At 37.6% G+C, this 24,285-nt stretch overlaps 1 protein-coding gene across 14 annotated transcripts in view; it reads right to left on the bottom strand.

Moving 5' to 3' along the window:
- MBNL1 (muscleblind like splicing regulator 1) overlaps positions 1-24,285 on the bottom strand; it is a 170,576-nt gene that overhangs the window by 93,446 nt on the left and 52,845 nt on the right. The window contains exon 1 of one of the 14 annotated variants that reach the window (XM_079766229.1): positions 12,363-19,455. The exons of 12 other annotated variants lie outside the window; for them this stretch is intronic. In XM_079766229.1, coding sequence (XP_079622355.1) covers positions 12,363-12,368 — 6 coding nt within the window. In that variant the 5' untranslated portion in view covers positions 12,369-19,455. Of the gene's footprint in view, positions 1-8,840; positions 11,541-12,362; positions 19,456-24,285 lie in introns of those variants that run through there. One more of the 14 variants, XM_079766220.1, reaches the window with a different exon arrangement.

The following is a 24,285-nucleotide window of genomic DNA, read 5'->3' as shown; positions in this document are numbered from 1 at the left end:
CTTCATCTGGAAGGACATCTAGTCTAATTAGCATATTATGCTTTTATTATTATAGATTTACTTTTATTATTATTTTTAATCCTCACCCAAGGATATTGTTCCATTGACTTTTAGGGACAGTGGAAGAGAGAGGGAAAGACAGAAACATCAACTGGTTGCCTTCTGCACAAGCCCTGACCAGGGTCCGGGCTGGGGAGGATCCTGCAACCAAGTACATGCCCTTGACCGGAATCGAACCGTGGACCCTTTGGTCCCCAGGTCGACACTCTATCCATTGAGCCAGGGTGCTATTTTTGTGTTTTTAATTGGAGGTTCGTGCACTTTCCTCTCAGGTGGCCTTCACTTTGTGCTGTAGATGATACTGGTGGCTTTCAACGGCCTAGGCAAGCTTCTGAAACATAACTAACTCAGGACCACATCGTCCTAACTTCAAAATAGAGAAACACTGATGTTAGCTAGAATCATTCCAGGAAAATGTGGCTGTCCTGTCTCTCTTCAGTCTAATGGTCATCAGGTTTCTTCCATTAATATTAACTCTTGCTTTAACCCCTGTGAAATAAAGTCTTCTGGGAAAATGATGGGGCAATGTGGAGAATATCAAAAGGAAGGAAAACAATGAAAGTTTTTTAAAATAATGAATCTAGCCTATTTATGGAACAGACACAATTAAAAAAAATAAGGAACCAACTGTTTAAATAGATATTGGTAGAAATTTCTGACTCTAAGTCACTGAAACGGAGAACTGATGTGGAGACAGTTGAGGCTGATTCCTTAAGTTTTCCAAAAGGGTGTGGCTGCAAACATCCTCTGTCTGAGAACAGGACTTCAGATTATATTTTTAAAATATGTTTTTATCGATTTTAGAGAGAGAGGAAGGGAGAGGAATAGAGAGATAGAAACATCAATGAGAGAGGAACATCATGGATTGGCTGCTTCCTGCATGCACCCCCAACTGGGGATTGAGCCTGCAACCTGGGCATGTGCCCTGACCAGGAATCAAACCTGTGACCTCTCAGTTCCTGGGTCGACCTGCTGAGCCACATTGGCCTGGCACTTCAGATTATTTCTATTTTAAGCTTAGCTCCCTCCCCTCAATCACCCCTAAGCTTTTTATCAGTATTGGACCTCATCCTATCGTGTACATTTGGCCTCTGGCATTTGACCTCTTGGCTAAGGTAAGACTGCCATTTCCCATCAGCCCCACCTCCTAAGACAGGAGGCTAAATAACACCTCTATTGGAAATCAGGCAAAAACAAAAAGAATAGCTAAAAAAAAAACAAAACAAAAAAACACCCCACAAAACACCCATGACAGCTTGTTAAACACGTAGTTTATGACAGGCACCGCTCTACATGGTTTAAGCTTATTCATTGATTTAATCTGAAAAATAATCCTGTGGTTCTTTTATTATACTCATTATAAAGGGTAGATAGCTGAAGCTGAGTGAGGCCTAATAACTTATCCAAGGAAACACAAACAGTAAGTCAGTGCGGGGAGGGGAGGTTGGAGCCCATGTTATTCAGCTCCAGGGATAATGTTCCTAATTGGAAAGCTATGCTGCTATATTTGCAGTTCTACTTGGAAATGGTGTGAGAGTTAGTAGTTTCTGCAAATTACGTGTAATGTACCATAAACACAAACACACACATAAACACACGCACAGTGGTTTACCTATGCAGCTGCCCATCTAAAAAAAGATAGTATTCTGACATATGTGTTCGGTTTGTTTCAGGTGGCAAATGTCACTTTTTTAATTGCAAGATTCCTTTAAAAAAATTCATACATTGAGACACCACTCACATTATTGATAACTTTATTTTCTCATCGGTGACACTTTTATTTCAGATGACAAAATTCTCCTCCGGGAGAGATCCCACTGATTATTTGTGTACCACTGCCTCTTATGTTTTTAAAAGGGTAAAACAGAACAGATCAAACTGCCAAATCTACGTCCAGGGCGAGGGCTGGGAGGAGAAACACCGGTACTCGGTAACTAAGTTATTTCACACGCAAAGGGCTTGACGATGCGTTTACCTTTTGTAAGTTAGTACAGGCTGCTCCCATAATGTCTCAAACGTAGTACCCAATGAAAACTCACATTATGGGTGGCCAAAATAAACTAAAAGCAGGCATTAGGAATAAAAATAAAAACCAGAAAGGAAAAAAAAGGCTGCCAGGGTGTTTCTACCCACCGTCACAAATAGTATGCCAGGCCCACACACAAGTCAGGGATGCAGAGCCATAAAGGTAAATGATGAAGAGACTTACAGAGTTAATATCTTGCCATTCCTGTTCTAAGCGTGTATGTGTGTGTGTGTGTGCACATGTGTGTATATTTCCATCTCTTGGCATGTTTGTGTATACAGACTGAGTGGGGAGAGAGGAAGAGCTTATAGGCACCCGTGAAATAAAAGCATGGGCTCAGCTGGCATTGCTCAGTGGTTGAGTGTCCACCTATGAACCAGGAGGTCACGGTTCAATTCCCAATCGGCACATGCCCGGGTTGTGGGCTCGATCTCCAGTGTGGGGCATGCAGGAGGCAGCTGATCAATGATTCTCTCTCATCATTGATGTTTCTCTCTCTCCCTCTCCCTTCCTCTCTGAAATCAATAAAAGTATATTTAAAAATAAATAAGTAAAAGCATGGAAGGACCCTGCCTTTCTATAAAATAAGGTGCCTGCGTTAGTGACGATTTTTTTCCAGTTTTGGACTCCATTTTCGTTTACCCTCACATCGACGTGTATTTTTTCAAAACCAAATTTTTAACATGTGTACTAACTTAGCACTTGATTTACGAGTGCAATCTTGAGATACTCTGGAAAGTTCCACACTATCTTAATATTATAGAAGCTCTGCCACAACATATGGTCTTTTTCAAATGAAGGAGACACAAATGTTCGTGGCAACATTTGGTGTGACTTTACCTCTCAGCTGAAGTTTTCTAACAACCGTCTCTCAGGTGCCAGCACGCTATCTCCTGGGTTTGAATCTAAGGAGCTGACAAGTCTGGTATTCGAGTACCTGATTAGATCAGCTCAAAAACTTGAATATCAACATGCTTTGTGAGGTTTAACACTAAACATAGTTAATTTTCTTTGTGCTTTCTAGTGTGGTTTATGTATTTAATATAGACTGATTAAAAGATGCTGCCATCTTGTTATTTGGGGGAATATATATTAAAAGAGTAGTAAAATTTATAATGAAAAAAGAAAAAACAACATTTTACCCATCACCTCCCGCAGATATTTCAGCTTTAAGAATTATACTCTGACTTCCCGCATATCCACACAAGCACTTCATTTTATGTTCCTATCTCACAAATTATAATTTTACAGTATTACATATTTAAAACCATATTTTGATCACTTCTTTACAGCAGCGTATACACATCAATGGCATATTTACAGATACATTTTCCTCAGGTCCCTGGCACCCAAATCGAGTTTTTAATGCCAGCGAACCATTTATAATGGTATGAAACAGTAAATGTAAATGGGCTCCAATAGCTTTTGAATCGTGAAATATGTTCTCTGCTTGAAAGTTTAATAAACGATCTGAAATACTTGATTCCTACACTCATTAATCAGGCACCATTGGCAGTTTCAATTCTGCCAGGTCTCCCAACCAGTCATTACAGAGTTTTTGCACATTCAGCTCCCTGACCAGCCCCGGGATAGGCCTTAGCCCTTGCTCTGTCCCCGAGGGAGCCCCGGGCATCCTGTGCTTCCTGCAAGGCAGCCAATCCCTTCGGTGGCCATGATATTCTTTGATATCCTTAAATGAGCTCTTCTGTCCTATCTCTGGAACTTACATTCTTTTATTTAATTAGCTAACCTGCCTTGAGTACCCAGACTGTGCAAGGCATTGCAAATAAACAAAACAAACATCCCTGGCCTCGTGGAGCTGAGAATCTAGACACTGAAGCAGCAAGAATTCAAGAGGTCCCTGCTCTGACTAGCACTCAAGTCTAACCCTTGATACTCAACTCGGTCCAGGCTAATTCTCTTGCACCAGGATGGGAGCCTCCGCTGCTGGTTTGGGTTCTGCTTCAAAAGAGAAAGAACACGAGAATGGTAATCCCACCACGTTCGGGTGATGGTGATGCCCATCACATACATCAGTCCAGATCGAGAGAGAAGCTGACCCACCTACCTGATGGTACAACCAGCCCTTATTTAGGTCAACTCTGATTTTTGATGGTTTCCCCTTTCCCCCTTTTCCACGGGGCTGCCACTGAGCTAAAAGGGTCGTGACAGGGAAAGCATATAGATTCTTGGAGAATGGAAGATCAAATCACCCAGATCCTATCAATCTCTAAAACTCTATGGGTTTCTGATTGTTATGAGCCACACACTTCAGTCTGAAAGCATACTGCAGTTTTAAAGGAATATATACACCTTTATTAAAATGAATAAGGCATTCATTACTACCTGGAAAACCCCAATTTGATTGGTACTATTACTAACTTCATACATAGATCAAGAAAGGGTTACATAACTTGCCTAATATCACAGTTTGGGAGCGATGAGGCTGAAATTCCAATCTGGAAGCCTCGCTGTCAAGAGTTTTTCCTCCACCACTAAACTATGCTCCTGTTCTCATCCTATCACCAAAGGGATGGACACTGTGCCTTACTCATCACAAATGGGATGGTTAGGGATGGAAGGCAGTATCAGAGGTCCGAGAGAGCGTGAGCTTTTGCCCGGTGGTTCCTGCTGTCGCTGCCGCTTATGGAACGTGTGTGTGTGCATATGTATGTGGTCTTGTTTCCCTTGTCTTCCCATCACACAGACTTTGGTCGGATTTCTGGACTTACTTTCTAGTTGTGTGACCTTGGGAACATGACATGATAACATCAACAATGTCTTGGCTATTTGCTATGTGCTAGCCACTGTGCCAAGTGCTTGGCATGCGCTGTCTCATTAAATTAAATCTTCATAAAAACCCAGGCAAGAGCTAATATTACTCAGATTTTAGAGTGGGTGGGACATTGACTGAGGATAAGAAGTAATAACCTTTCCCAGGTCAAAGAGCCAGGGGGGTAACAGCGGGAGCTCATACTGAGTGGGGAAGAGGTTGAGGCAGAGGTATCTTGTGGGCACTCTGCCATGAGATGATTTAGGACTGAACTTGGGAACTAGCACCCACTGCCAGTGGTGACAACCAACAAGGACCCTGAGGGTGAACACTGGAGCCGCACATCCTGGGTTCGAATCCTGGTGTCTAGCTCTGATATCTTGGGCAGGTTTCTCTTGGCCTCAGTTTCTTCGTTTGGTAAACGTAAATTAGTAACACTATATACCTCAAGGTGTTTCTGTGAAGAATAAGTGAGACTCTACTAGAACTGGAGGTAGTAGGTAAAGAATAAATTATAATAAACTGAATAAACTACAGAGATCATTTTAATTTTGAGTAATTCTGATTCAGCAAGCTTTTATTTCCATGTAACGAAATGAATGAGCAGGAATAGCTTATTTTTGAAGTGTGAAATTCCTCTAAAGAACCAAAAATGTCAGGATCTGGGTGCATCCCTAGATCTGTCCTCTCTTTTAGTTGTTCGGACCAAGTGCAGATCTGATCTTTTTAAAAAATATTTGTATTGATTTCAGAGAGGAAGGAGAGGGAGAGAGAGATAGAAACATCAATGATGAGAGAGAATCATTGACCGGCTGCCTCCTGCAGGGACTCACACTGGGGATCTTGAGCCTGCAACCCGGGCGTGTTCCCTCACCGGGAATCCAACCATGACCTCCTGGTTCCTAGGTTGATGCTCAATCACTGAGCCATGCCAGCTGGGTGGATCTGCTCTTTTCTTTCCTACATGGATATGTCTAACAAGGCTAGTAACTCTGATTTATTGGTTACAACAAAGGAAATGTATCATAAAAGCCTGACATCTGACATTTCTCAGTATCTAGTATGAATATCTTGCTCACAGCCCACCAGCCAGGACGGCTCTCATTATCTCTAAGAAGGGACACAATAAATGGGAATTCAGAGGCCTGAGTCTCATGAGCTGAGTAATGAATGGCAGAATACTCAGAGTCATAATGATTGGGGTTAAGACCTTACTTGGAGAGCCAGCAGAAGATTTTTAAGACTTTCCATGAACAAGTGCTTCTTTTTCTTTTCCTGAAATAAGTGTTATAAATTCCTATATCAAAAGTACTCCAACTGCCCTGACTGGTTTGGCTCAGTGGATAGAGCGCCGGCCTGTGGACTGAAAGGTCCCAGGTTCGATTCCGGTCAAGGGCATGTACCTTGGTTCCAGGCACTTCCCCAGTAGGAGGTGTGCAGGAGGCAGCTGATCGATGTTTCTCTTTCGTCCTAACTCTCTATCCCTCTCCCTTCCTCTCTGTAAAAAATCAATAAAATATATATTTTTTAAAAAGTACTCCAACAATTTTTCAAGTTAAACTTCCTCAAAAGAGAATCCATTGTTAGTTTTGCCCCTAGTTTTTTTTCTTAGGTCCATCTTGGGTCTTGAGTCCATCCTGGACATCCTGTAAGGGAACTGGGTCATTACAATGTTACCTCCCAAAGGAATCACAAGGAAGGAGCCCGCACAGGGTCCTAGTTAATGATAGTAGGTATTCAGTAAAGTCAGGGAAAACTTGAGTTTGAAGCAGTATTTCTAAGTCAGGGACCAGAAAGCAATTCATTAATAAATATGTCAAAGAATTTCATGCAAATATAATCTACATCCTTTCCACTTTTGGGACAGCACAAGTAAACGGATATATATAAAGAGGTGAGCTAATGAATTTTTCATGTTTGGAAACAGTGGAAGAAGTCAATTAAAAATTTTTGCTTAGAAACAGAAAATAAACTGCCTATATTTGCACACTGGTCTAATCTTTCAATTCTAAGAATTTAATATTTCAGATAATTGCCCAATTTAGAGGATCATAAACTGAAATGAATGGCATGCCAGAAGGTCTATCCTCCCTTCAAACAAAAACATTTTAATGGCTCTTCTACAGTATTTTTCAAAATGACTATAATAAAAGCTACACTGAACAAGACAAATAAAAAATTCTAAAGGCCTCAATAAGGCTACAATACACAATAAGTTCATGTTTACCAGCCATGCTTAGGCATATTTGATACTGAAGAAAATCTCTTTAATTCCTAGAATCCATCCATTGCTCTGCAGACATTGGCAAGCTGGCCCCTCAAATGTATTGCAATGTCAATAAATAGCACTGCATAGAGGCAAGGGCACTGGATTAGGATCCAGAGACTTGGATTCTGGCCTTAGCCCTGCGCTTCAGAAATTGTGAATTATCAGTCCTCTCTTTCTAAGATCTTTATGGCACCACTATTTTTTGAAATCATGTACCTTCTTATGCATGCCCCCAAAAGTAATCACTAAACTCTAAATTTGACTGTATTGTGTCCTGCTTTTGTGAAGTTACTCTACTGATAAAAAATATTAAATACAATAAACACCACATTCACTATGTTCCATTAAAAATAAGTTAGAGTTTTAAAGTAATTTTATAAATGTCCATAAGTTCAATCTATCACTTTATCTTAATATTTAGTTAAATCATTCAAAATTATATATGTGTGTATACATATGTATAAGAATTCTAGGTAAATAAAAAAGGAAAAATGCATTCCATCGGCCAACTTGAGAATAATGCAAACTCCTTAAGACTGTACCACATACATCTTTAAAAACTGCAAATTCATTACCAATATTAAGAATCAAAGCATTAAAATTTCCCCTTTCTATTTTTACATATGAAATCTACTACCCAATGTACTGCACTAGAAAGACTTCAAAACATTTCATTTCCTTATACTTTGAAGTCTAGAGGGAATAAGCCTTAATTATTTTCAAGTGCAAATAAAACACTTTGTTGAACACTTCTAGTTTCAAAAATAAGCATCCAAAATAAGCACTACCAAAGACAAATCTTATTTTTCCCTTTGTAAAGCTATTCGTCAACATTCTTCTTTTTCATCTTTAAAACCTGGGTTACATTTTTACTTACTGAAGGGCAAGTTTCAGTGTGACAGTGGCTAATTGCCTTGATTCCAACTATAGGGAATCAATGATGAGATTAAGTCCATTGAAAGCAAAGGGGGGCTGGGGGGGAGAAGACATGATTTGGCAGTAAGGTCACCAAAGATATCATGTCAGCATTGGTGTCTTCATATCATTTCGCAGATTACCGCCCATGAATGGAGGCTGGGCAATAAACTAAGGGTTATCGATAAATAAGCGTTGCCACAAAACCTAAACTGCTGAAGAAGTGGTTTGTGTTGTTCACTTTCAGAAGCTACTGATCTCTCTTCTACCAATTATTACACACAAACGCCCCACATACGTCCTTCATCCAGGTTAGGTACACCCATATGAAGTTATTTTTTTCCCAAAAAAAAATAGGTGCAGAGAATACTTTTTAAAAAAATAAACTGAAAGTAAGGCCCTAAAAGAAGAGGCTGCTACGTTTAGAATGCTAAGCTGTAATTTTGGACAAAGGACAATATAGCGCCCTAGCTCTACCAAGATCCGAGCTGCTCTTCCTACTCCTTTTGAATTAATTATGGGTTTAGGAACTGGAGTTTAAGAATTTGAGGATATAATCATCGAATGTTTTTGGTTTTGAAACATGAACAAGGAGATGAACAGAATACAGGCTTTGACAAATAAACCGTTTCTACTTTACGTTTCATAGTTTTAATTCTCCATAGGATTTCTCTTGCTAGCTACACAATGCAGATGGTGGAGAAAAAAAAGTGCTTCATAGAATCCAGTGGTATTCGGTCTACGTGAACCCCACCTTTCATCTTCTCAACAGCTTCCTAGAGAAATCAGAATCTTACCTTCTCACATCTTCTGCAGAGGCCTCTTGGTGCTTTGAAAACTCCTGAGGTCTATGTCAAACGGCCATTGTCTCGCTCCCAGGGTCTTAGGGGCTTGGAGAAATCCCAACACCTGCTGCTACCACTGAGCGTCGAGGCCAGGAAAGCTCCAGGGTTTGCCAGCGGGATCACTGAGCCACAGCCAAAGCTTGGGAAGCCTTAACAACTGAAAGCAAGTGTAGAAGGCAACGTGGTACCCAGCACTGGGCTCAATTGTAGCAGCAGGGGGAGGAATATTCCGGCCCTCACAAGGGTTTAGAGGCAGCCATCAGGGGGCCCAAGGCTCTGTGGGTGGACAGGGCCAAGGCAGTGGAGACAGGGCCACACAGCAGGAGACCCTAGGGGGAGGGGAACGACTAGCGCAGAGCTCAGGTAGCGCTTGAAAAGAATCACCAAAAATCCCCCGACAGAACACAAGAAGCGATGGCGAAATGCAACAAAATACATGGAGATAGGCCATTCTAGCATCCCATACGACAGCCAAAAACACAGTGGGAGGGGGGCATGGAGCTCTAGCTCTAGAAAGAAAAGTAAGGAAGACATATTATAGTAGGCCTACTGCAGTTGAGGTTAAAAATCTAACACATTTCAAAAAAAATTCCTAAATCCTGCCATCATAACATTTACATCATGATAAGGAAACGTACGACTATTCAATGTCAAAGGGTGCAATCTACAAGGAAACAGAGATGAAAAGGCAAAGTTGTGAGTGACTAAAGGAGAACATGAAAAGACAGAGAGAAGGCTACATGGAGAAGGAATTAAAATCGCTTTTCACATAAGTACAGCAATGTTTTATCAGATACATCACGTTCCGTTAGGATCAGATGAGGGATACGGAAGGAATTCAATGAGATAAGAGAAGAAGAATATGGAGAAGAAGGAGCAAGTGTATAAAGAGTGTTCACAGATGAAAAGGGGAGAGGGAGAAGAAAAGGGGAAAAGAGGAGGAAGAAAGTGTGATTAACGTAGTAGATTGCAGTGCACTGTCAAATTTGTCAAACAAACTACTCACTAAGACTCTCCTGAATCTCGACTTCACAATGTTATATTTTCCAAGGAGATGCTTATAGCTTCCTAAACCACTACTCACAGCTCTTCAACTGTTCAAAAGCCCCCAGGAACTCCACTTCAGGAGCCCACGGAATATTAAATATTAAACAGCTATCAGAGACAGACCCTAAGACAATTTTGCTTTAATGAGCTGGATAAAATCAAGTCAGGAATTAAATATAAACACTGACAGACTTTAGTAATCCCTTATATGTATCCAAATAAAAACAATCAGACTCACTTAGGAATTGTCACTTTTTCAAGACCAGAAGCAAATGAACCAGTATGGTATAGTTGTTTTATAATTAAATAAGAAGAAACTCTACTGCCTGATAGTAGTTATGCACATGTCATTCTTAAGCTCAAGTATTCACTTACATTTTTTGTAATCCAAGTTAACTAAAATAGGAATAGATAATCTATTTCACTTGATTTCAAATAGCTCAAATAATCTTGTGTCACACCTCAGATATATATATATAGTTATGTTATCTTATATGTAATGCTATTACATGTACAATAAAAGCAGCTCTTGCTTAGGCAAACTCAATTATGTTCAGTAAGTAACTAAGTCAAACATTTTTATAAAATAACCCTTATTCTACAAAATAGTTGGTATTGACTAGGCAACTAGTATTTTAAATATGAGATAACTGAGATTTTATAAAGGAAGAAGATGAGGAATCTGAATATCCCTCTAAAAATACTTTCATTGTATAAACAGTGCCTAAGTTTAGATATTGATTTCAACTAAAACTTAATTTTTTAAAACATATCTTGTCAATATGATAGGTTTAGATAAGAAAATATTCAGGGAACCCCTATGGTAAAAACCAAATGGAAGTGGATTTTTAAAAATATAATAGTCTGACTTTAAATATTTAAAAATCAATTACAGTTTGTTTTTCTGACCCACATTCTCAATCCCACTCATGAAAACCAGTTTCGACAATATAATTTTTTTAAATGCGCAAGGAAAAACAAGGAAGTGAATATATACTGTCAATGTGAAAGGGTAGAGTCCATTTTTAAGGCTCTTCAGATTAGATGGTATGTCAGGGTTATTATCCGTGGAAATAGAAAAATTGGCAATAACTTTTTAAAGATAAATATTATATTGCTACTACAGTGTCTTACTAAAGTAATAAGGTCAGATCATCTAAGCCAGTGATTCCCTGTTGCTAAGCAGCACAAAAGGATAAATTTTTGATAAATGTGCTCAATTGCATCCCTATACCTAGCCTGGCAGCACAGTAGGTGTCCAATGAATATTAATTGGCTGAATGGTGGTGCCACATGTGAGAAGACACTCCTCAAAAAGATTGCATGGTAGGGGTAATGGTGGGGGGAGAGTAGGTTATGGTCAAATAAATGTCTTAAAAATTAAAATAAGATTAAACAGGTGAATTCCTGTATGACTTGTCAGAGCCTTTATTATACTACTGTAAATTCCTAAACTCTACCTTTTTTATGAAATACCTATTCATCACAGATTAAGTATTCTAGAAAAATTTGGTCTAAACCTCTATGGCAAACTTAATATTTCTATATCCTGCAACCTTTTAAAGAAAGACATAGGTAAGCTACTAATTGGCCCATATTCATATCCATTAAAAATTATAAGGTAGAAGATATATATATACACATACATATGTATGAATATATATATATGTATATATATTTCAAATATAGTAGGCTTTATTAAAAAAATGGCCTCTGCTTCGTGAAAAGAAAATTTGAGAAAATTTAGAGTGAGAAAAACTAAAATATCTCATTCAAATCATTCCCTTGGTCAATAAAGGATCTTGCTCCAGTAAAGTATTGTATAGGTGTATAAATATATTAGCAATAAAGTTTCTTTATTGCTAATGTCCCAGATACTCCTGTGCAACTATCTGACTAATATGACTGATATCTTACAAATTTGCTTACAATTATCTTAAGTTGAAAAGAATACTCCTGGCAAGAATTATGCATATTAATTTTTTTTTTTTTTACTTATAATTCAACACTGTTGTGGAAAAGGAGGTTCTCATGTAGAACTGAAAGGAGAAATACTTGCTTTTATTACTAGAGGTCTTTTTTTTTTTTTTTTAATTACTATGGCTCAAGTGAAAAACAAGAATACAGATCAAATAGTGACAGGAATTCCATGAGAAACTATGTCCATATACTGAGGTTATCTGACAAACTTCAGGATTTATATCTTTTCAAGTAGCAAATCCAGGGGTGTGATGGGGGAATATAAACTTGATGTATGGGACACATACAGGATCACGTGTGTTAGAACTACGTTCCTCTCTAAGACAACGTTCTGAGGTTTAGAGTATCAGAGGCCATTTTCCCATGGATGCCATCTCAGTCCTTGAGAGAGCGAGCCTACCCAAAAGATACCAGTAAACTGGCTCCCCGTGTGCCTTGTTCACTCACCAGCATCCATTAGCCAACTCCATGCTTTATCTTCAATAGATAAAATACGGCTTCTTCTTGCCATGGTGCCATGAATAGGATCCAGAAGGTTCCCCTTAAACAACATTTCCTGAGTGGCTGCTGCAGCACCGAGAGTAAAGGAGATGCCAGGTCAGCCAGGTCTCCTTCCCAGCAACAGTAGCAGCAGCGGCAGCAGCAGAAGCTGGAGCAGAACATGGGGAACCCAGCTCCTCGCAGGATGCTAGCCAAGCACTCTGTTCCCTCTACACCTAGACAAGAGTTTACCTGTGTGCTTGCACCTTTCCGACAGACTGTCAAACAGGTGTTTTCCTGGGATCAGGCTTAGAATCTGCTCCCAAACAAGATGAGGAATATAGAGTGACTGTGCAATGCAAAGGTTCTAATTCCCTGGCAAACAGGTTTACTTTATTATTAGGAAGGCTGGATGAACCCTTTTTAAATTTCCATTCACCCTTCCCACTCCTACTAAGCAAGTGGATTGCACTAACTTTCCTGTTAATGAAAGAAAGGATGTTACCAGATAAAATAAGTGGCCTCGTGCAATTTTGGTCATTTCTTTCCTAATATTCTATCTGCCTTCCTGGCACAGGATCGCTTTTTTGCAAACGCTCAAGTTTTCATAATCTTTACAACAGTGCCAACAGATGGGGAAATGTCAGGTCTTGTGATCCTATGTTACAGAAGGAGCAATTACTTCTCTGCTTCTATATTTTACTCCCATTCAGATGTTACTGATGAGTTTGTTCTTCTTCCCACTGCTGTTCAACGTAAGAAGTGGTTAGAATATGGCCGGACAACAGAGTTACGTAGGTCACGCCATTAACCTAGCATTCCCTTCACTTAACATTCAGAGATAAAATCCTAAAGCTATAAAAAGTATCTAGATTTTTTTCATTTAAATAGCTCTACAAAGGATACGTGAAAAACATTATTTTCCTAATGAGTATTTACTTGAAGAGAAGAATTATCTCTAAGATATGTGTTCTCTGCACAGTAGAGCATAACAACTCTAATTAGCAACACTGAAACCCTACACACAGAGATTCTGAGGATAATATTGTTTCTCCTGTATTAATGTTCACTTCATTATCAAAGTAATAAGAACAATAGCTAACCCACTGAATAGTCATAAAGGGCCAGGCACTGTGCTCAGTGTTTTGCATGTGCTATCTCATTTAATCTTTTGTTTTAAATATATCTTTATTGATTTCAGAGAGGAAGGGAGAGGGGAAAAAGAGAAACATCAATAATGAGAAAGAATCATTGATTGGCTGCCACCTGCACAGACCTAGCCTGCAACCCAGGCATGTGCCCTGACTGGGAATCAAACTGTGACCTCCTAGTTCATAGGTCAATTCTCAGCCACTGAGCCGAAACCGGTTTGGCTCAGTGGATAGAGCATCGGCCTGCGGACTCAAGGGTCCCGGGTTCGATTCCGGTCAAGGGCATGTACCTTGGTTGCGGGCACATCCCCAGTGGGGTGTGTGCAAGAGGCAGCTGATCGATGTTTCTCTCTCATCGATGTTTCTAACTCTCTATCCCTCTCTCTTCCTCTCTGTATAAAATCAATAAAATATATTTTAAAAAAATGCTCAGCCACTGAGCCACACCGGCAGGCCAAATCTTCACAGATATTATCACTGCTGCATTTTGCAAATAAGGAAACTGAGGCTCAGTAAGGTTCCATCACATGTTTAAGGTCATCGAGCTCACCAGTGATTTGAAACCAGGGGGTCCGGTTCCAGAACTGGAGCTCTTAAACGTTTCGCTAAAACGGCAACATTCGTTTTGGTTCACATTTCTTTGTGTATTGTAAGTTCCCCTTTAATACACAGACATTAGAAAATGCTTACATTTCATAATAGCTAATAAATACGGTCTTTAGTGTGTGCCCCGAAATTCCATAAGTCCTTTACATGTATTAATTTATTTCAGATCCACAACAATCCAACAAGGTAGGCAGCCTCCGATTTAGGGGCACATCTAAAGGATCCAAGGCACAGAGTGGTAGGTAAGCTGCCAAAGGTCAGACAACTACTAAGTAGCAAATGCAAGCCTTAGACCCAGGGAAGGCAGCCCCTGAGTTGTAGCTTTAAACCTGTGCCTACCCTCTGCTGTCTTGGAAGCTGATGGTGTTAGACACGTAGAGAGAGGGAATAAGGAATGTCAGGTCTGGCCAGGATCCTAGCGGGAGGAGGATCTGCTATTCCTGTCTCTTTTCAAAAATGTAGTATACATAAAGTACATAAGCTTATATAATACACAATTCTACATCCATTTCTCTTCATGATGCTCACCCATTTAAGGAGATTAACAAACGCTGTATGTGTTACTTAGATTTTTAAAAAGTAAAGGACAAACTCAATTTTCACTTTTGTTTCAAGTGTATCATATCTTCAGAGGCACTAGCAATAACCTTATCATCATCACAGGGTCGGTGATTCTGCTTTGGGGGATTACCGTTGCTGGAAGCCACACTTGTACCTTACACCGTCATTGGCAAATACATTAATTATGTGCAGGGCCAAGATAATAATTGTGGGCTTGGAGGAGGCTTCAGAAATCCAGGGATCGTCCCCTGAGATGGGGACTGAACCAACCCTGGACCAAGAGACTTCCTTGAATATTCAGCAGCTGAAATGACCGTCCTTGAATCAGCACAAAATCCTCTGGGTCATCTCAGACAGCCCAGACCAAGAACCTAGGGTCCCAAGTGTAAGACTGAAAAACCAGTGAAGAATACCAAGACCAATCTATCGCTTTAATTTGACAGCAAGCGTACCTCTCTGGACTAATTTCGTTAGCTTCAGCTTTTGTGGCTTTAACCAAATGTAAATTAGCACAAGAAACCATGAAAACTTCAGAAAGAAAATACAGTTATGGTGAAGGCATCTTGTCTCTGGTAGAATTTAGCCACAAGTAATAAGAAATGCAGTCATTTTCTGGCATTTAGCAAGAAGAAATGAAGGTGTCCGTGTGGCACAGTTTGAGGCGATGCATCAGAGTCTATTTACTCTCAATTCTTTTTACAATCAAGAGTTTCCATAGAAGGAAGATGTCAATTCTTTGCCTATTTCTGGACAACTATCCTCACTACAGAATTCTATAATGAGGATAATACGCAATTCTACACAGATCCACAACAATCCAACAAGGTAGACAGCCTCCTATTTAGGGACACCTCTAAGGGATCCAAGGCATAGAGTGGTAGGTAAGCTGCCAAAGGTCAGACAACTACTAAGAAACAACTACTAAGTAGCAAATGCAAGCCTTAGACCCAGGGAAGGCAGCCCCTGAGTTGTAGCTTTAAGCCTGTGCCTACCTTACCCTCTGCTGTCTTGGAAGCTGATGGTGTTAGACACGTAGCAGTGCTATTATACATTGTACCCACAAAAGAACGACTCTCTTTGGCTGACAATAAGATTCATCTGTCTTCAAGGTTAACACTGAATTAACACAATAGTTATTCTAAACACATTTGACATCTTTTGGGTGAGCAAGACAAAGTGACCACCGTAGGCTATTACATAAGACAATCATAACAAATGATTTTTATGGCCTTGGCAATACTAAGTGATACACTGGGAAGATCATGACTCATTTATTCAGTCATACAAATATATATCTATATCTATATCTATATCTATATTTATATCTATATATACATTTAAATTATTTTACTGACTGCCAAACTTACCTAGTATAGTAACGATTCTTATTTCTTGCTGATGTTGATGTTAATGATGGTGCAATTAAAAACATAGAAAAATAGCTGGCCGGTTTTGCTCAGTGTTTAGAATGTCGGCCCATGCATGTAAGGGTCCAGGGTTCAATTCCTGGTCAAAGGCACATAACTAGGTTGCAGGCTAGATTCTCCACTCTGGTCAGGGCTCTTGCGGGAAGCAACCAATCAATGTGTCTCTCTCACACGGATCGATCGATCTCTCTCTCTCTCTCTCTCTCTCTCTCTCACTCAAAAGTCAATGGAAGAAATATCCTCAGGTGAGTATTAAAAAATAATAATTAAAAAATAAAAACACAGAAACATAAGTTTCTGATCATTTTAGCATGTTACATTTAGAAAGATCAATCAACAGCAATTAAATGAATAAATTAACATCTTATTCTCCAAATCTAACTGGGCCTACTCTCTTTTATTTAATTCCTTTAACTTGGCTTTATCTGGAAAGAAAAATATTAATGAATATCAACTCTAGGTGGTACTTGGGTCAAAACAGGTGAGGTTGCAGTGAGCTCCCTAGTTCTCCTAGAAACCAAACAATGCACCAACTCTAACTAATCCTTAACTAATACTAAGTCAGCCAAATATAAACTGGTGACCTAAAAGGGAAAAGCTCCAATTATGCATTACAATTTCCTGAGTCATTTTGTCCTCACAACTTTATGCTTTAAATAAACCTAAATGCTGGCTAAAGAAAATCTACGAGCAACTCAATATGACTTAGTGTTTCCAAGTCAGGAAAAGGAAGAACTTTCAGTGTTTGAGATAACGTTTGTTTTCTGTAGTTTAGAAAATAAACATTTCCTATGCAGTAATTCCTGGGGGATAGTGTGTGTGTGTGTGTGTGTGTGTGTGTGTGTGTGTGTGTTGTGTATGTGTGTGTGTGTGTGTGTGTGTGTGTGTGTAAGAGTGGAGTGGGGGAAAAGAAAGAAGGGAGAGAGAAATTTTTTAGCAGTAATTTGGTGTTCATGTAAACTGCTTATTTTGTGCTGGAGTTAGAATTTATCTCAGCAAGTTATGTGCATGTGAGCTGTGAAAGTATTGAAATTTAACATAAAATCAACAGGAAACACTTACTTGATTGCATATCACATTTCTATGGATTCAATGATACATAATGATATAATCCAAATAGTTACATACAATAATAGAAGTCTTGGGTCTCTAAATTAGATTAATTTGATATTTATTTCAATATACATAAGCCATTTTCTACAATTAAATAATATTTTTTTCTTTTTCAAATGAATAGATTTTGTCCTAAGGTTGTGTTTATATAACCCTAAAGATACCTACTTTACTTAAATACATCTTACGTGATTTATTATTTTCTGTAGTTACTACAGAATGACTAAGAGAAATAACAGTTTTATACAGGGTGTCCCCCAAAAATGTATACACTTTAACAGCAGACAGTTCAATTTTGGAAATGAAATGTATTTTAATAAACACAGCTTTATAATTGTTCAAAATGTGTGTATACCTATTTTGAGACACCCTATATTTGTCAAGTATGGATAGATACGTAACCTATCCAATGACATTTTAAGATATCAAGGCACTAGTAAAATCTTTTACTGAAATTGTCCACCTTCCCATGTGTTAGTTGGAAATGTATCATATATGCTTGTCTTTCATATCTGTATACAGGATTATAAATTAATAGGACAAAATGCCATTTCCATGTCAGGTATAAACCTATATCTACCAGTTCTGTAAATTCTGATTACATGACATTGAGTCAGGTATATTATTGTTCCCATTTGACAGATGAGAATATCTTTATAGATATCAGTCCCTATAAAGAGAAAATAAAAAAGTAAACATTGTGTGTGTGTATGTGTTGGTTAGTGGAATCGCGTTAATATCTGGTTTCTATCCAAGGTATTCGGGCATTTTTTGGAGCACATCTTGCTGGACACATTTTTCAACATCTCCGATATATATATATAACATATAGAGAGTTACAACTTATATTTTTAAGAATTTATAAAAATACTTAAAATAGTTGGAGATTGTTACTCCTTTAGTTGTCAGATAAATAAATGCATAAGTGAAAATTATTTCAAACCAAATAGCATACATATTTTAAGATGCAAAGAATACTTTTATTTAATCAGCACATGAATGTAGAACATGAGTTTTAAAAAAATACATTTTCTTTGTGTATGTATGGCATTGCTGGCTGGCCTAAGATAAGTCACCTCAGCTAAGGAGTAAACATTGTTCTTTTATTTTTACAGGGTTCTGTAAAATTTGTTAATACAAATTTTATGTTTTGTAATTAAATGCAACCAGTATTATTCCTTTTTCAAAAGCCCAGTTTCACTCCTAATTAGCTCATATCTGTCTTTTTTTATGGCACTTCCAGATCTACTTTCCTGTTTAAAATATTTCTTCCCCCACTCTCCACCCTTTTTTTTCCTTCCAGAAATGACTAATCTTCCTGTTATTCTATTCTGTCAGTTTTTCCCCAGTATTCTTCTCATGTTGCATAACATTTACTTTTCACTGACTTCTTTTAGAGTTTTACTACTACATCCTTTATGCTAGCCTTCTGTTTTCAACAAATTAAAACAGTCAATATTTATGGATTAGCTAATTTGACGTTTGTGCTATGCAGATCAAGCTTTCTCTTCAAGTCAAAAATGCAACTATTCTTTCAATTGACAGAATATAAATATCCAATTGTTGATCTTAAAAGTTAAATGCAGTCTAAGCCTCAGACTTACCAGATAGCACAATTAAAGGGCTATACTTTTCATCTCTTTTAAATGTCTTACTAAGGTGCTAACAAAGAAACAGAATGCCATTTCTAGAACTTTCTTGCTTCCCAGCAGTTATCCATAACATCATAAAACATGTTAGCATAGACCTATAAGCAGAATGTAAAGTGATTCCATCTTTCTGATTTTCAATTGCAAAAAAATACTTCTAATTACATGCCAAAAAATTGCCTTAGCCCTAATTTCAAATAATCATAACAGCTATATAATGGCAGCTGAACATGAGTAAAAGAGTCGTTTCTATTCCAGAGAAGACATCTGAGAAGATTTTTAGAATTACAATGATTTAAATAATCATTATATCTAAAATTTACAACACAATATCACATGCCTACCAAAACAATATAAATCAGGACCTCAGGTTCACATAGCACATTTTTTGATTAATTCAATATTATATCATGGTCATTACCTCATAGTATAATCACAGAATTCATTAGAGAAATAAGTGTCTCAACTAGTCCCATTTACAGAGGGCACCGATACAAGATGTTCCAAGAGCTTTAGAAATTGTACGTTTTCTAAAATTCAGAAACACCTTTAAAAATCCTAACAAAAACATTTTAATTATAAGAGATATAATTAAATTAGGGAATTGAGGGTGACATATCTATAAAATGTCACCCTCAATTCCCTAAAACAGAAGTCAAATGAAGTTCAAATACTTGCTTATATTAAAATAAGCACAGAATCCTATTACTTACTTTGAGTCTTGGGGAGAATCCCCATTACTCCACCTTCCTATTTTCCTAAATGATAATAACATCCTTGTTTGTCACATGTAATGTCCTATATAGAAATATTTCATTTGCTTTGGGTCAGCAGGAGCAACTTAATTTTCAAATCCCCTTGTTGTCCTATTTTAGACACCAGGGCCAAGGAATCTAAGAGCAGCTAAAATTATTATTAGTTCAAATGTATAGTATAAAACACTAAATATTATAGTAAGCAAAAACAGATTCATAGACATGTTTATTTTTTAATCACATCACATTATGAGTAAGAAACAAACCCAAACTATATATTCTATGAAAAAGCAAAGCATAGATCTACATCCCCAGCAGCTAGCACAGTGCTGGCCAAGGAAAAAAAATGCTCAATGTGTATCTTCTGAGTGAATAAATTCCATTACATAGAGGTATATTTACAGTAAAAAATAAAAGAAGAAAAAGGGACTTCTTGGCACCACAGGAAATAATGTTACCAAGGTGCATTAATTAAAAAAAAAAAAAAAAAAGACTTAGAGAAATAATTGAGAGAATTTCTCCAGGGAAAACTTGGCAAAAATTTGTTGGAATACTTTGAACATATCTATATGGAGATTATATTAGAAGATAATGTCTTATTTGAAAACTAGAGGCCTGATGCATGAAGATTCGTGTAAGAATGGGCCTTCCTTCCCCTGGCTGCCAGCACCACCTTCGCTCTGGCCAGAGCCACCTTTCTGTCTTCCCACGCTGCCCAGAGGCCCGGAGCAGCTAGAGTGGTGTAGAACGCCTGCATCATCGCCATGGTGATGACACAAGCATCCCACCCCTCCAGCCGCTCAGCGCCTGCATATGCAAATTAACACACCATCTTTGTTGGGTTAATTTGCATACTCACTCCTGATTGGTTGGTGGGCATCACGAAGGTACAGTCAATTTGCATCTTTCTCTTTTATTAGTATAGATTGACAGGATCATGCATTTTCTCCACCTTCTGATATGGGGTTGCCAATTGGTTACTATGTAAAACTCTTTATAGAAAAACTCCAGGTAATAAATGCAGCAGAAATTATGTAATTAAAATTCCTTTAAAAAATCATGGAACTATGAAATAATCAACAAAGGGTTGTAAAACCACTGGGTCCAATTCTGGTGGAGAATGTTTTGGGGTTGGCCCAGGCTCACCTGAGGTCATTGATACATTTCAGCATCATTAACATAATTTTATTAACCACTGTCACTCCAATAAATTCAATAAAAACTTTAAAAAAACATTGTAAAGGAGTAAAATGCATAAATAAAACATGATTCATTACCAAACAAATGTGGGGACAAATGAAATTATGCCCTCCTGAGGCAATATAATTGGAAGTTCACAGAACCATCTAGCAAGTATTCTCCCCAAATAATGATAAGTAACAGTAAATGAACTCAATTCTAGCTTTACGTTCTAGTCTACAGGAAATAGGAGTGACAGAGGAACAAGTTAAATGACAGGATAGATAAGCAAGTAGCTAAATTCCGAATCTCAGACCTGCTCTGGGACAATGACCTGAATTTTTCAACAAATAAAGACATGGGGATGGGAGCGGGAATTATCATAGATTAAAAGAACCTTAAAAAACATAACATAGAAATAAAATGTGTAAATCTCGTTTAGAAGCTCATTTGAGCAATCCATCTATAAAAATAAATAGATGTGCCAACTGTGAAAAATTAAGCATAAAGTGGGTACTGTTACATAATAAAATTATTGTCAATTTTGATAAATTTGGAAATAGAGTTATATTTAAAACAAGTTCTTACCTATTACAGATACATACTAGGATTTACAAGTAAAATGATAAGATGTCTGAGATTTGTTTTAAAATATATGTTGATGGTAGTAATAAATTAAACAAGATGGGCAAGATGTTGACTGATGTGTACATGGGTAGATGCATAAAAAATACTGACTGATACATATACATATGGGTTATTGCAATGTTTTCTCTGATTTTAAAACTACCAAAATATAGAAAGAAAAAGAAAATATCTAGAACAACCAAACTTGCTCTTGTATTTCTGACCCAGGATCACAAAACCTGGTTGACAGGCCGGGCCATGCTGCTTAAATCTGATTGGCTGACCTTACTCGATTCATTTACCTCTGTGAACACGAATGTCTATATCTGTGATGGGGAAATAACAGCCTTACCTAATTCAAAACATCACATATATGTGAAATGAATTATAAACTTTTTAAAAATCTAAAAATATAGGCCTCATTATTAAAATGCTTTGTTCTTCGCCTTCATGTCCCATGTGTGTATATTATCTCTTCAGCTAAGTCATAGGTCTCTCTGAGCAAATTCCATGTCTATTCCTTCAACCAACAACCATTCAACATATATTTCTAGTGGGTCTAGTGTCTGGCAAGTATTCCACTCAATGGTAAGAACATAAAAGTAGTAAGTCACAGGCCATGCTCTCAAATCCAGAGAGGGAGGGAGAGGTAAAATTGTGATTCATGTGCCAAGATAGTTATAAAGATATGAATTTGGTATATTACAGGACCAAAGAGGCAGGACAACAGTATGGCCAGGCCTGAGGTGAGGAGAAGCTTCCTAGAGGAGATAATGTGTGAACTAAATCGAAATATGTAAAAAGTTTGCAAAACTCATAAAGGGAGAAAAAATATTCCAAGCAGATAGGCAGAAGGAATAAAGGATGTTAGGTTGGAACAGCAAAAGGGGACTGTGGCTAATACTCTGTGTTACAGGCATTAGGTCTCAATCAATGACCCATTTGGACTCAGAAAAATGCTCAGCACTTAATAAGAGATCAATTAATATCTATTAATTTTAATACAAAGAGATAAGACATGGCACCATTTGAGTACTCATTGTGCACCAGGCATTTTGATAGTACACATAGATACATGTATTTCTTATCAACCTCACATCAATCTTGAGGTAGATAATATTATCTCTACCTTACAGATAAGGACAATGGAGGAACTTGCTGAATCACTCAGTTGGCAAGTGGTATATTGAGTGATGCCTGAGTGTTTCAAACAGTTTGGAAAGAAAATATTTGAAAATAAAATGCTACATGGCTATTCCATATGGTCAAATGACTTAGAGAGAGATGACACTGCTAAGTGTTTAATAAGGGCTCTCTGGGGAGAGGAGGACCCAGAGTTCCAACATTTGTAGAAGTGTAACTGCTTCTACCATGGCCAATTTCAAGCTGCCAGCAGGAAGTCACTGAACATGGAGCTGGGAAGAGATCTTGTGTGAGGCATATCACCGCCCACAGCCTTCAACAAGTTATAAGTATAGAGTGAAAGTAACAGGTTAATTGTATGACCAGGAGGATAACAAGTAAATCAAAGAAAAGGTACAACTGCTAACTCTATGGTTTATAGGATTCTGTATGCAACTAACAGTTCATTTATATTTGAAATTAATGAATTCCTAAGGAGTATAATGTAATATATGAAAGGGAACGAGGATAAAGAAGTAATTCATAGAGATTCCTCAAGGAAACATACATTTTCTATGAATGACAGGGTTGACATTTAAAAAAAGTATTCTTTCAATGTTATTAATGAACTGTGATTAGTAAGTGATTTCCTGCTAAATTATTCCTCCCTCAGGGAACACACAAAGGGATTTATTTCCATCTAGAGAAGTTGAAGGAAACTATTTGATTGGGGTCAGAAATAAACATTTCAACCAAAAAGAGGAGGGGAGGTATTTTTGCATATCTTGCTCCGTACAAACTACCTGTCTTATAAAAGGTGTTGAATGATATTTATCAGAAGGCTAGAGCAAGAAAGCCAATCATAGAACTAGATACATGTATCTTAATTGTATGTTTAAAATATTCATATATATGTGTGAATTCAAATTACTAATATTAGTATATTTATATTATTGCTTTTAAAAAATCCCTTTAGGTTCCTCATTTAATAATAGTGTTGAATGAAGCATCATGGTTAAATTTTATATGCGTATAAAAGAGAGTTAGAATTATTAATATTAATATATTGTTCCTATCACCTTACAAAGTTCCTTTATCATTTAACAATAATGTCCAATGAATAAAGATATCTAGATGAATTTTAAATAAAATATAAAATCAATTATTCACATAGAATGCAAACATAATATTCCAAGAGAAGAAACTTATAATTTGCAAAGCAAAAAAGATCAATTCTACACAAATATTTTTGGAGGTCTAGCAACCTAAAACTAGTGTGCCCCCATTTTTGGCATGTAACAATTCTACTGGTGACCTGTGATTGAATCTGGCTCTCATAACCTGCTGCCTACCTAGAATTTAAGAGAATCCTAGCTTAAATGGACTCCATTGAGCACACGTAAGTCATTAGCTCTGTTTAAGCTATTTAATGCATATGCAAAATATACTTTTAAGCCTTGTTAAAGTCCATCCATATATGCTGCTTTCTGATGTTCTTATCTCAATAGTAGGTGCCAGGCATCTTTGATTGGGTCAATTTAACCATTGATTTTTACTCATAATGTTTATAAATGGCAAGAGTGCCACTTTTTCAGTCCACTGCCTTAGGAGAGAAAAATTCACAAAATATGTGATTAAGATTTTTAAATCAATCAATAACACTGTTGCCTAGTACATAAAATAACTCCGGTAATCAATTT

This window comes from Cnephaeus nilssonii (genome assembly GCF_951640355.1).
Source record: "Cnephaeus nilssonii genome assembly, chromosome: 3".
Lineage (NCBI taxonomy): Eukaryota > Metazoa > Chordata > Mammalia > Chiroptera > Vespertilionidae > Cnephaeus > Cnephaeus nilssonii.
Note: the sequence above shows the minus strand (reverse complement) of the source record. Positions and strands in the feature narration are given on the sequence as shown.